Source organism: Lactuca serriola, chromosome 6 (assembly GCF_051521515.1).
Source record: "Lactuca serriola cultivar US96UC23 chromosome 6, Lser_US96UC23_V15, whole genome shotgun sequence".
Lineage (NCBI taxonomy): Eukaryota > Viridiplantae > Streptophyta > Magnoliopsida > Asterales > Asteraceae > Lactuca > Lactuca serriola.
This window is the reverse complement of record NC_136413.1, coordinates 155,385,253-155,400,552: the sequence shown is the minus strand read 5'-3', so window position 1 is coordinate 155,400,552 and position 15,300 is coordinate 155,385,253. Positions and strand designations below refer to the sequence as shown.

The 15,300-nt window shown below is 32.6% G+C and overlaps 1 protein-coding gene and 1 pseudogene across 1 annotated transcript; both read right to left on the bottom strand.

Moving 5' to 3' along the window:
* Positions 1–1,631: 1,631 nt before the first annotated feature.
* On the bottom strand, positions 1,632–2,379 carry LOC145057126 (pectinesterase inhibitor 7 pseudogene; annotated as a pseudogene).
* Positions 2,380–6,485: 4,106 nt separating this feature from the next.
* LOC145060283 (uncharacterized) lies at positions 6,486–7,448 on the bottom strand. Its single transcript, XM_079007976.1, has one exon. It carries the CDS (start codon positions 7,446–7,448, stop codon positions 6,486–6,488), a length of 963 nt encoding a protein of 320 aa, XP_078864102.1.
* Between the last annotated feature and the right edge of the window lie 7,852 nt (positions 7,449–15,300).

The following is a 15,300-nucleotide window of genomic DNA, read 5'->3' as shown; positions in this document are numbered from 1 at the left end:
TTAAATTTATTGTTAAACTACTTTGTAAATATAACATATTTTATTTTACATTATCTTAGAAAGTATAAAATTTAAACAAATCTTATCATGATATGATTTTTATTGTTAAAGGAAACGCATAAAAGGATCATTAAAGATAGTCATCCGTGGGTATTTTGATATGCTTGTCAATTAACTCATTTCTAAAAAAAGTATGTAAGGAATTAGGATTTGTTTTCTGACTATTTGTTATGAACATCATGCTGCTATCCATTAATTATACTGAAAGCGTACTTGGAGTCATGTTGCTATCCATTAATTATAGATAAAGCTGAAAGCATACTTGGAGTAAAAAAAGATAAATGAATAATTGGATGAAGGGACTTATTGTATGACCTTGAGTTAGTAATTTCATTTCTTTATTTTATTAGGACATTATATACTTTAATAAATCTATCAATCCAATCATAATATAAGTGAGATGTAACATCAATAAGGCAATAGAGATGTAAGTAGAATGCTATTTTCAGTGTATGTTGCTACTATTGATAATAAAATAAAATACATTGCACATATTGGTAACAAACACTTTGAATCTTGTTTTTCATTCAAACTTGTATTCAAATGAACACATTTAGAGGTGGAACTGACAGATTCAAAGCTAGTCAAGAGGTGAAACAAACACTTTGAATGACTAAACCTTTTAATGGAACCATTAAGAGGTTAAACAAACAACCCCTTAACCTATTAAAACATGTTTTATACCTTACATATAAAAGAAACGATCATATATATCTAAATTCATTAAGTATTGTTCATATTAAGTCCATTAAGTCAAGAAAACATCATATTAACGGCTTTAGCATTTAGTTCGTCATCTACTATTACATACAAAATTTGATTGGCAGATTGGATAATACGTATACTTGTAGCATGATTATTACAAACTTTTTTTTGACGTTATTAATTGTTTTCATGATCAATTACACATAAATTTTCTTATGAAACAAGTATAACAAGGTAATGATATTTAACAATTTCAAATTAATATTTTATATTCTTCACCAAACAGTAGAATGCACATTTATTTTATGAATGTGAAGTTGGGAAAGCCATGCCCCACAACATTATTGCCCCAAAACGACAACCAATGTGTCACAATCACTCTAAATAGACATCAATATTATATAGTTAAAAATCCATACTATAATTATATAAAGTTTTTAAACAAATTATTTTTAAAACTTATAAATATGTAAAAACATTCTGTTTGATTCTTAACATGCTGAAACCTGTTTAATCGTTTTTACTTTGATTCAAAATTTATGATACTATTTAACTCACGGGAAAAAATTCAAATTTTAAAATGATATAATCTATTATGTAAATATGTCAAATTTTCTTTATGGCTTTGTCCCTTATATATTTTGCGAAGTACAATTCTCTTGTTCTATACATTTTATTAGCCCATTTATTCAACATATTAATTACTATAATTATTGTACTTTACGTGAAATATATTTTCACAACAAAGACAATGTGAATTACATCATAAATTTGTCATAACATCGAGTGTTTATATCTCCATTTCGTCTTGAAAACCATAGTTCCATTTGTAGCTAAAAGTTTCTATCAAGCAAACAAAACCAATGTAAAAAAAGGCACAAACATATAATACATCTTGGATAAATTATTGACAAGATCCATTGACTAATAATTTCCTCAAAAAAGAGCACGTATATAAACTCGACTATAAATATTTTCAACCGATGTTTAACCCTTTGCATAATTATTAACAAAAGAGAGTGCGATGCTAGCCAAATGCGCAATATTCAGAACCTGTTTACGAACCACGTTCTTTAACTCTCCGTTCATACTTTTAGCCGAAAAACCATCCGTACATGTGTCATCATCTGTCAAAGCAGCACTGACCCAAGTTTCTATACTGTTCATGTTAAACAGAAAGTCAGATCCAGATCGAACCTTTCCCATTTCCACCATGGATATATGGAGCTCATATGCTGAATCACTTATCTCTTCAAGACAATCTTTTAGGGCACCTGATTCCCTCTTAGTTATCTTGTGGGTTCTTGAATAAGTGGTCAGATTTCGAGAAGTTGAGCGAGTGGCGCTGAGGGTTGCTGCAAGTGCGGTCTGCGCCAAGAGTCTTGGACTGGTTCCGATGCGTGATAAGTAAGGCGAGAGGTACACGTAACAAAGCTGAGGGTACAATGTTTTGTTGCATGATTTGTAGAGGAAAATGGTATTCGATTTTATTGGGCATATTGCAAGGCTCAGTAGTATGAGCCATGCTAAAATTGCTCGCCCCATATCTCTCTAGATTCTCTGTCTAAGGGAATGAAGATAAGAAAGGAATGGGTTGCAATATATGGGCAAAGAGTGCATATGTCATGATGGTGGGTACCTTATCTCATGTTATATATATATATATATATATATATATATATATATATATATATATATATATATAATTCTAAGATATGTTAAAAAATAAACTAAAATAACATACGTAAAGAAACTTGATGGAGAAGAAGATTTAGAAAGATATCAGATATTTGATCTTTCGTGAAATTGTTACCTATTATTCTTACAAGAGCATGTTATATATATACAACAAAACTACCTATCATACGTAATATAAATAGTATGACATGATATCTTTTACCAATTCACCAATTATTGGTGTCATTCAATAATTTACAACACTTCCCCTTGGATGACACCATTTCTAATTTAGAGTTCAGTTTTGAAGTACTGCCTCATTAAAAACCTTGCTAAAGAAAACCCAGTGGGAAAAAAACTTTAGCGAAGGGAAAAAGAGTGTAGTGTATAGTTGACTCCCCCTTATTTAGACATCTGTTACATTATATTCTATGCACATGTCGCATTCCAATGCCATGTACATGTTTCCTGAAAGTTGCAGTAGAAAGTGCCTTCGTAAAAAGGTCTGCTACATTGTTGCTGGATTGAACATATTTGATTTCAACTTGATGATTCTTTATAAGCTCTTGAGTGTACTTAAAAAACTTTGGAGGTATATGTTTTGTCTTGTCGCTCTTGATATATCCTTCTTTCATTTGAGTGACGCATGCTGAGTTATCTTCATATATCAAAGTTGGACCTATGTCTTTTTCAAGTCCACATGAAGTTAAAACTAGTTGTGTCATCGATCTCAACCATGTACATTCTCTACTAGCTTCATTTAGTGCAATCACTTCAGCATGATTTGAGGATGTGGCAACAAGTGTTTGCTTTTGAGAACGCCAGGAAATTGCAGTACCTCCATTCATGAATACGTATCCAGTTTGAGATCTAGCTTTATGAGGATCGGACAAATAACCTGCATCTGCATAACCAATCAAGCCTTGTTTTGAATTGTTAGGGTAAAATAACCCTAAATCACTAGTTCCTCGAAGGTATCGAAAAATATGTTTGATTCCATTCCACTGTCTTTTTGTTGGGGCTGAACTAAATCTTGCTAGCAAGTTTATAGCGAAAGAAATGTCAGGTCTAGTACAATTAGTAAGATACATAAGAGCTCCAATTGCATTTAGATATGGCACTTCTGAACCAAGGACTTCTTCATTTTCTTCGCATGGACGAAATGGATCCTTGTCAATATTTAATGATCTAACAACCATTGGAGTGCTTAAAGGATTTGCATTGTCCATATTGAAACGTTTCAAGACCCTTTCTGTGTAATTTGATTGATGCACAAATATTCCGTTAGGCATATGTTCAATCTGTAAACCAAGACAATATTTGGTTTTTCCAAGATCTTTCATTTCAAATTCTTTCTTTAAAAGTTCAATCACTTCAAGGATTTCTTTATTCATTCCAATGATGTTCAGATCATCAACATAGACTGCTATGATCACATATCCAGATGTTGTTTTTTTTAATAAATACACATGGACAAATAGTGTTATTTTTATAACCTTTACTTGTCAGATAATCGCTTAAACGATTGTACCACATGCGCCCAGATTGCTTTAAACCATACAAAGATCTTTGTAATTTTATAGAATACATTTCTTTGGGGTTTGTACTTAACGCTTTAGGCATTTTAAATCCTTCAGGGATTTTCATATAGATATCACTATCAAGTGATCCATACAGGTAAGCTGTAACAACATCCATAAGACGCATCTCTAAATTTTTAGATACTTCCAAACTGATTAAATATCTGAAAGTGGTTGCATCCATTACCGGTGAATAAGTTTCTTCATAATCAATTCCAGGTCTTTGAGAGAAACCTTGAGCAACAAGTCTGGCCTTGTATCTTACAATTTCTTCTTTCTCATTTCTTTTTCGTACGAAGATCCATCTATATCCTAATGGTTTCACAACTTCAGGTGTGAGGATAATGTTCCCAAAAACCTTTCTCTTGTTAAGAGAATTTAATTCAACTTGCATAGCTTCCTTCCATTTAGCCCAATCATTTCTTCTTTGACATTCAATGACAGATTGTGGTTCAGGATCATCATTCATAATATCACATGCAAGTGAATAAGAAAATATTGCACTTATACTATCAGTTTCATTTTGGTCACATATTCTATTTGGTTGACCATAATTTTGTGCATCATTCTCTTTTCCTGGGGGAATTTGAATAATTCGTGTTTCTCCAGGAACACTTTCCTCATGATCTAGTGCATTTTCTGCTCCTCTTCTTTTTCGTGGGTTCTTATCCTTAGAACCAAATGGCCTTCCACGCTTCAGGCGTGTTTTAGACTCTTGAGTGACTTTATCATCAGATTGTCCTTGTGGAATGTCAATTCGAGCTGGAACATTGACAGCTGGTATATATGATTTAGTCACCCTTTTTGTGTCAGTAAATGCATCAGGTAATTAATTTGCCATTTCTTGGAAATGCATTATCTTTTGAACTTCCATGTCACATTGCCTTGTGCGAGGGTCAAGATATGATAAAGAAGGCTCATGCCATGACACATCCTTTTCCATAATCTTCTTTTCTCCACCTAATGATGGGAAATTTGCCTCATCAAATTGACAATCTGCTAGGCGTGCTGTGAAAACATCACCTGTTAATGGTTGAAGATATCTTATAATAGAGACTGACTCATAACCAACATATATTCCCAACCTTCTTTGAGGACCCATTTTTGTCCGTTGAGGTGGTGCAATAGGGACATATACTGCACACCCAAAAATTCGCAAATGGGATATATTTGGTTCTTGACCGAAAGCAAGTTGTAGTGGAGAATATACATGATATGAACTTGGTCTCATGCGTATCAATGATCCAGCATGTAAGATTGCATGGCCCCAAACAGAAACAGGAAGTTTAGTTCTCATTATCAATGGTCTAGCTATTAGCTGGAGACGTTTAATTAGTGATTCAGCTAAACCATTCTGTGTGTGTACATGAGCAATTGGATGCTCAACAACAATTCCGACAGACATACAATATTCATTAAATGCTTGTGAAGTAAATTCACCAGCATTATCAAGTCTCACTCTTTTGATAGTATAATCAGGGAAATGTGCCCTTAATTTAATAATTTGGGCAAGAAACTTTGCAAATGCCATATTACGAGTTGATAATAGGAAAACATGAGACCATTTGCTGGATGCATCTATTAAGACCATAAAGTATCTAAATGGTCCAGATGGAGGGTGAATCGGTCCACATATATCACCTTGAATTCTTTCTAGAAATCTAGGCGATTCCCTTTCAACTTTCATTGGAGAGTGTTTTATAATTAACTTTCCAAGGGAACAAGATGTACATGGTTTTATGCTATTGGATTGAGGGAACTTTTGGTCCTTCAATGGATGTCCATGTGTATTCTCAATTATCCTTCGCATCATTGTTAATCCTGGGTGGCCCAACCTATCATGCCATAAACTGAATGTCCCAGGATCACAATGTTTTCTTTCGATTACCATATTTGATTCAATCATATGTATATATGTATAATGCAGACCGGAATCAAGTGTTGGTAGTTTTTCAAGCACACGATTTTTGTCTATAATGTACATATATTTCTTATTTTCAATGGTCACAGTCTTTGTGTCATATCCTTTGAAATATATGTCATTGAAACTTAATAAGTTTCTATTAGACTTTGGAGAAAATAAGGCATTTTCTATACAAAAGCTTGTACCATTTGGTAACATAAAATGGGCTTTCCCGGTTCCCTCTATCATGTCTGCAGGACCTGATATTGTATGTATGATTGTTTTTGTTGGTACTAATTTTGAAAAATATTTCTTTGATTTCAGAATAGTATGTGTACTACCACTATCTGCTATACAAAGATCTCCAATCTTTTCTTGGTGTTGCGCTCCAGTTGGATTCATATTAAACTTCACATATGAAAGGAATAATAAGTGAATAAACATAATAATAATTATTATTAAAAAGAAAGTTCATTTATTGAAGGAAAGGCATTACACAAAAAAAAAATCAAACAAACGAAGGAAAAACAGTTTTACTAGAACAATAATAGATTTTCTTTTTAGTTTATGTCTTCCATGTCATTGCAGAAATCAGCAACATTTAGCGGAGTGAATTCAACATTATCAATGAGGTTTTCTTCTTTTCCTTTTCCTTTAATGGACTCTTGATAAAGTTGACAAAGATGTGCAGGTGTGCGACAGGTCCTTGACCAATGGCCCGTGCTACCACATCTATAACATGAACCATCAGATTTTTGTGATGTCCCAGTGTCATGCCTTGCCACTTTGGCCTTATCTTGTGTGTGGACATTGTTTCTTTGTGAATTTTGGTAATTATTCCTTTTCTGGCCACGACCACGATTATTACCTTGTCCACGACCAGAATTATGGTTCTGATTATGGCTTTGGTTTCGATTAAAATAGCCACGACCTCGTCCTCGACCTCGGCCACGACCACGCCCTCGTCCACGTGTATTGTTTTGATTACCATCAGTATTTGTAGCATTTGCTTCAGGAAGTGCTACTGATCCTGTTGGACGAGATTCATGGTTTTTCATCAAGAGCTCGTTGTTTTGCTCTGCAACAAGCAGGCATGCATTTAGTTCAGAATATCTTGTGAACTTTTGCATTCGATATTGTTGCATCAAGGTAATGTTTGTTGCATGAAATGTGGAGTAAGTTTTCTCCAGCATATCTTCATCAGTAACTTCTTGTCCACAATACTTGAGTTGTGAACATATTCTGAACAAAGCTGAGTTGTATTCATTCACTTTCTTGAAGTCTTGAAACCTCAGTGTTCTCCATTCATTTCTAGCATTTGGAAGTATAACTTCCTTTTGATGATCAAATCTTTCTTTCAAAAGATTCCAGAGAATACTTGGATCAGTAACATCAAGATATTCAAATCTCAACATTTCATCAATATGCTTACAAAGGAAAACTTGTGCTTTTGCTTTGTCTTGTGCCAAGCAATTATTAAATTCGTATATAGCATTTGAGATTCCCATGGACTCAAGATGCATTTTTACATCTATCATCCATGACACATAGTTTTTCCACTAACTTCAAGTGCTGCAAACTCGAGCTTTGCAATGTTGGACATAATGTAACTATAAATTTTAAACAAAATAAAAAAAATTAAAATTAAAATCCATTTATTTCAATAAATATTACACAAAAAAGAAGCGGTAAAGCTAACATTGTATACAAGCCTAAAAGTAGATGAAATTCCATATTATCTTTGATGTTAAGAATTGGGATGAGAAGTAACATGACTATCATAGTCATGATTATCACAAAAGGGTGAATCATCTTGAAGCTTAATTTCTTGAAATTGATTTGTTTGATAGAAAAGAGAAAATATTTGTTGTGGGTAAAATAAACAGGGTAAAGATGTTTATTTATAGTAAAAAAATATAGCCGTTGTTTTTGCTGTTTATAACCGTTACATATATATATATATATATATATATATATATATATATATATATATATATATATATATATATATATATATTCGTTGTGTGTATATGTATTCTATAAATCATCTAATAACACTTATAACCAATACATAACCTTACTTGGTATAATTTTAATAATTAGAAACATAAATAAATATTAGTAAATGTTTAAATAAAATTAATAAGAGTATCTAAAATATAAATAAACATTGACATGTATGAATAACTATAATTTAAATGTTAGTATGCATAAATAAAAGTTAGTTGCATAATGTAAATGTTAGTTTGCATAAATAAAAGTTAGTTGCATAATGTAAATGTTAGTTTGCATAAATAAAAATTAGTTGCATAATGTAAATGTTAGTATGCATAAAAATTAGAATACATAAAGAAATGTTAGTATAAGAAATAAAAAAAATGGTTAGTAGTCCATAATGTCCATAATGTATAATTTTATTAATTCATTAGTATTATTGTTAATTTAAGATGATGGAGGTTTTTATAATTAATATTGTTTTTACTAAGTAATACATACCTTGATTAAGATAGATGTGATTTCCACTTGTTTAATAACCTTGATAAGAGCTTTCGTGCTGATAACGTGTTATAAATTCAACGTGATTAAGATATGTTAAAAAATAAACTAAAATAACATACGCAAAGAAACTTGATGGAGAAGAAGATTTAGAAATATATCAGATATTTTATCTTTCGTGAAATTGTTACCTATTATTCTTACAAGAGCATGTTATATATATACAACAAAACTACCTATCATACGTAATATAAATAGTATGACATGATATCTTTTACCTATTCACCAATTATTGGTGTCATTCAATAATTTACAACATATATATATATATATATATATATATATATATATATATATATATATATATATATATATATATATAAAACCCGTGAGAACCACGGTTATAAAATTAATCAAACTTTCTTATAAAAAATCAAAATTATTAATTAATTATTTTAAATAAATTGTTATTTAAGATAAATTTTTTTAATTATATAAAATTATAATCGTTGATTTAAATAAATACATGAAGTTATATCATCTTATAATATGTATTAAACTTATTTTATTTTTCAATCTAATGTTATTAATTTAATATAATTAGAGTGGGAAAATTTAAAATTTGAAATTTAAATAAAAAAATCAATTATTAGTTTAATGTAATTAGAGTGAAAAATTTTTAAATTTGAAATTTGAAATAAATAATTAATAGGTTGACAAGTGACATGATAATGGATATATAACATTAATGAGATGTTCTAATTGTATGACACTTGTCAATAGGAGATTAAACCTATTCTTTTATTAGAATAGGGAGATATATATATATATATATATATATATATATATATATATATATATATATATATATAGAGAGAGAGAGAGAGAGAGAGAGAGCTCATACTTTTCCGAGAACTAAAAATGGAACGTTAGATCAACAAAAAAAGGTCGAGATGCAAAGTGGCGTTTTTGTAAATTAGTAGAAAAAAGAAGGAATGATATCTTAATTAATCCAACTAGAGGTATTATAGGAAACAAAATTTTAATTAAATTATATCGTAAATATACTTATAAACTAGAATTGCATCCCTTTTTCTCTCTCTCTTAAACCCACGATCTGTTCTCATCCTCACAATGACCTTCTTCTTCGATGATTCCTCTCATCAACTTTTTCTCCAGCATCAGATCATATATTGTTTCGCTTCATCTCCACCCCCACCACCAATGATTCGCTCATCAAGCCTGTCGGTTTCCCCTAAAATCAACACCACATCATCCAAATCTAGAGTTATTGTTCCTCGTCGATCTCTCGTCTCCGACCGATTTGGAATGCATCGACTCCGCTCCTCTACAATTCCATCAAGATATAGAATTAACCATCTTTCTATCAACGATCTCTCGTCTTAACAACACCATCACCACTGTAGAACTCCAGAAATCGATGATCATCGAATGGTGTCGCATCAACTTTATCAAAACCATCGCTCAAATCAATGATTGCACCTGCATATCATGGGCGACCTCCCCCTTCTCCTTCTACATTGTCTTCTAATCGCAACTAAGTTCTGGCATAGTTAGTGAATGTGGTGTTGCGTCCGATTACACATATTACACAACCTCCTTCTTTTTCTGTTGAAGATCGAAAGAAGGTGAGTTTTTTTTCTAGGTTTTGGCAAACAAAATCACTATTATAAATGTGCACTTTGAATATGTGCTGGTCTGAAGGGCTTTATGTGGTAGTAAAAGTGATATAGGATAACGGAAAGAACATCACTAATAACATTTAATCAAAATCAAAAGGTCTAATTGACCAAGCAACCAATGAAAGCCTCATTTTCATTTTAGTTATTCTCTTTACTCGATCCTTCTCGTGATTGGATCTGTTAATTACTAGTTTCACGATTACAAACCAATTAGTTCATATTGTTATGATTTATGGTAAATTACTTGCTTTGATTTAGATTTCTACTTCTTATGATGATTGGTCAATTTATAGAATTAAGATTGTTATTATGGATTGTTATCAGATAATTTACTTCGATCATGATTTCTACTTGTTATTATGGTATGTGAATCAACACTCAAGAGTCAGTGTAGACCGTAGAGTACATTTTAAACATCATCTTCATCAGTTATAAATATGTGCAAAACTATTCGTGCTCTGATTCTAATACCTCTTGTTCTTGATTATGTTCTGATGGAGTATTTTTTTTGTTTGATTACCAATTTAGATGTTTCTATCATATTTTTGGATTTAATTAGTTGAAAATATAGGGTAAATGTAGGAAATAACATCGATTTATGTCAACTTCATCTTATCACCTATTTGGCTCCAAGTATACAAGAAATAACATCCTTATTTTTGTACATACTTCGATCCAATTCTACCATCCTACTTTAATTTCATCCTACGAATACATTGCATTTTGAAAAATCTAATATATTTAGCAATATTATCTAAATACAAAGTAATTTTCGCCATTATAACTGGGCAGATCTTTCAACGTACAATGTCTAAATAAGAAAAAAGAAATACTAAAGTATATTTCTATATATGGATTGGTTTTTTAGACCCACCCTCTTACATGTGATTCACATGTTAATGGTTAACTTGAATTTTTTTTGTTCAATGCATATCAACTTTTGAGCATTTGAATTACATGTGATTCATATGTAAATTATATATGAATTACACATGACTCATATGCAAATCACAAGTGAACCATATATGAGTTAAATGTCATTCACATGTAAATCACAAGTGAATCACATATGAATTACATGTGATTCACATGTAAATCAAAAATGATTCACATATGAATTACATGTAAATAACAAATGAATCACATATGAATTACGTCCATATCCACACATGCATTTTGTGTGAGTGTTCTTCGTTAATTATTTTTTTTTAAATTTTCTTGCGAATTTTGTGACTATACGTGCATTAATCAATTTTTTTTTAATTTTCTTATAGATTTGGAAGAATTTGTGGAAAATATTAAAGATGTGAAAAATGAAAATTTGAAGAGAATATGGAAGTTTTGACACGAAGAGATGAAAACGCTTTGAATGTTCTAGCATTGTTTGTTTTTTTATATTTTATTTGTATCGCATAAAGTACTTATACTATTACGTTTATAGATTAGTAAAATAAAAATGGATTTTTTTATAATTTACTGAAGAATATTATAATATAAGAAATATGTATATATGAACTTGAAAAAATATGCATATATATATATATATATATATATATATATATATATATATATATATATATATATATATATATATATATATATATATATATATATATATATATATCTAAAACGTTGATTTTTTTTGTTAACAAAATTATAGTTTTTTTTAAATATACCAGTATTTTTTTTTTAATTTATTGTTTTTTTAAAGATAAAAAAATTCAATTTTTTTATTTAAAATTCATGTTTTACAAAAAACAAATCTACATTTTTTTACAAAATCGAAAATTATTACTTTTATAAAAAAAATCGGAAAGGTTATTATGTTAATTTTTATACATTTTTATTAATATTTCTAATAACACAAAAAATTAAACATTAAATGAGATTGGTAAGATGATGATCATATCTTAATTAGTTAATTTTGATATAACGCTCCACCTTTAGTTCCTAGGTTCTAGGAAAACTATGTGCTCTCAATGGATCTCACCCCTATATATATATATATATATATATATATATATATATATATATATATATATATATATATTAAAAATGTACAAGAAAATTAAGAAAACCACTATGAATATATATCAATAAATATTTTTTTTAGAACAACATACTTTTCTTTGGCACCTGACGTACATGCCATAAAACAAAACAGGTAAGATTTGGGATGATCGTGAGACATAACCGGTACCGACATATACCATTCCCGATTTCCTGAATGTAACATCTCAAAAATCACAACCAAATTTAAACTTTTGAAATTAACCCATTTACTAATAAAAGTATTTACAAAACCATTGTTTTTAAACATTGTTCAAAATAGACTATGCCAAGATTAACAACATAAAATCAAGATGTGTACGTTCACGCCTTTGCCTTCACGCAATCCTTGAAAGTACCTGAAACCATAACCAAAAATTGTAAGCCACCTCTTTGCGAGTTTCACCCCAAAGTACCACCACACAATACACATAACATATATACAAACACGCATGCTGGGTCCAATCAGTTATCAAACTGGAATACCCTCGGGTCCAAAACATCGGTCTGGATTACCCTTGGCCGAATTAGTCATCAGACTAGAATGCCAATATACAACAGGTCCACTCAGTCATCGGACTGCAATACCAATATACAGCGGACCCACTCAATCATCGGACTGGAATACCCTCGGGTCCACTTAACCATCGGGCTAGAATACCCCCGGTCTGTTAACTCACGCACAAAGTAGTAAAGTCTCAACACAACACAATATTTCAACATATAACAAATGACAAATAAAATCATCAAACAGATGATCATGTAGTCAGAAATCACAAACAGTCCTATAGATCTATCGGTCTGCGCATATCAGCAAGTATCATATAACCGTACAGGTCTATCTTATACTCAACATATCATAAATCAATGTATAACAAAATATCAATCCAATGCCTTTGACCCGTAAGTATAGTGAGGAAGACTCACTTCATAATCTGACAAGTAGCTGATCAATACTCTGCTCCCAAATACCGTCTCAACCCGAATCCTAAATGTCAACACATTATCTAGTAATAATATTTTCCCCAAAATGCCCTTGGTTAAACTTGGTCAACGGTCAGAAGTAGTGTAACCACTTAGCCGAGTCAACCCAGTTGAGCCAACCCGATCGAGTCGACTCAGTCGAGTATGCTGGGAGTACCCTTCTGTACCCGGGGCGTACTCGGTGGTTGACCAGCTTACGGGGCGCTGACCACGTACATGCAATATACCACTTGGGACGCCCAACGTACGTGCCAGTTCAACACTTTCCCCATTAAGAGCTTAATACTCCAGATCCATACGTCCAAACTCAGATCCAAGGCCAAAATATCCTCAAGTGTCATAAAGTTTCCAACTTTATGACTTTGCATGTCCATTAAGTGCTTAATACATAAAATCTCAACATCTTAGTGCATTAAGACCTTATATAGCATGCATGGAGCAAAACTAACCATCAAGATCACATTTTTATGACTTAAGACCCCTCCTAAGGTCTGAACGGACAACGTATTGGATCAAGAACATGCCATGCTCAAGAATCACCGTATTTGGGATAAAAGTGTCTTAAAGGAAGAAATGTCTAGATCTACAAGATGGAGTGATCAAACTGTAAAGTTTATACATCCTGGAGGTTGCTAACAAGAAGGAAATCCCAAATCCAAGATGCTTTCGAGCTTTAAGCTCTTCTCACAACCTTCTTTTTCTTCTTCATGAACACTTCCAAAACACTCCAATGAGGAAATGAGACATGAGGCTATAATGGGGTTTAAATATGGACCAAACCCTAAAAATTAGGGTTTGCACACTCTTTACGTACGCCCCACGTACGAGGTGTACGCCCAACGTACTAGTGCGCGCCTTAGTACGCCTAGCGTACACAATGTATGCTCAGTGTACTACACTTGGACAAATTTACCATATTGCTACTATGGGCCATTTTACAATCCTATTCAATCCTAAGGGCTAAAATTCAAGATTAGTCAAACATAGGCTTGAAATTGAAATTACCTTGACATCGAGATGTACAGTTCTCCCCCACTTGAACTAGACTTCGTCCTCAAATTCGGCTGTCGTGATTAACTCAGGATAATGCTCCTGTATCTCAACCTCCAGCTCCTAGGTCCACTTGGAGCCTCTCCGATGTTACCACTGGACCTTTACCAAAAGTATCTCCTTGTTGCGTAGAACCTTCATCTTTCTCTCCACTATACCTATCAATCTCTCAATATAGTTCATGCGCTCATCGACTTGAATGTCATCCAAAGGGACCACTGCCTCACCGTCCAACACACACTTTTGCAACTGAGAGACATGGAAAGTGTTATGGATCTGACTGAGCTCACTCGGAAATATCCAACCGGTAGGCCACCCTGCCTACCTTGGCAATCACACGGAATGGTCCAATATATCGGGGACCCAATTTCCCCCTCTTCCTGAAACGTGTCCAATATATCGCGAACCCAGTTTCCCCCTCTTCCTGAAACGTATCACACCCTTCTAGGGCAAGACCTTTAGTAATACCATATCACCGACCAGAAATTCCAATTACGATCGGTGCCGGTCGGCATAACTCTTTTGCCGACTTTGGGTTGTTTGCAGTCTCTTTCTGATCAACTAAATAAGCTTCGTGGTCTAAAGGACTACTTCGGTCCTTCCCATGACCCTGTTACCAACCTCTCCCAAACATACCGGGGTACGACACCATCGACCATACAAGAGCTCAAAAGGTGTGGCACGAATGCTGGAGTGATAGTTATTGTTGTAACAGAACTCCGTAAGAGGTAAGTATGAATCCCAACTCGCACCATAATCTATGACAAAAGCCCACAACATATACTTAAGTGTTCGTAAGGTCTGCTCACTCTAACCGTCGATATGCGGATGATAAGTAGTGTTGAAATGTAGCCTTGTACCAAGTTCCTCGTGGAACTTCTGGCAGGAACGGAAGTGAACCGAACATCTTGGTATGAAACAATTGAAACGGAACCCCATGATGAACAACAATCTCCCGAACATACACATCGACCAACGTTTTGGCCAAAGATCTCTCCCAAATGGCCAAAAAGTGGGCACTCTTGGTCAATCGATCCATGATGACCCATATAGCATCAAAACCCTTGGTAGTCTTTAGCAACTTGGTGATAAA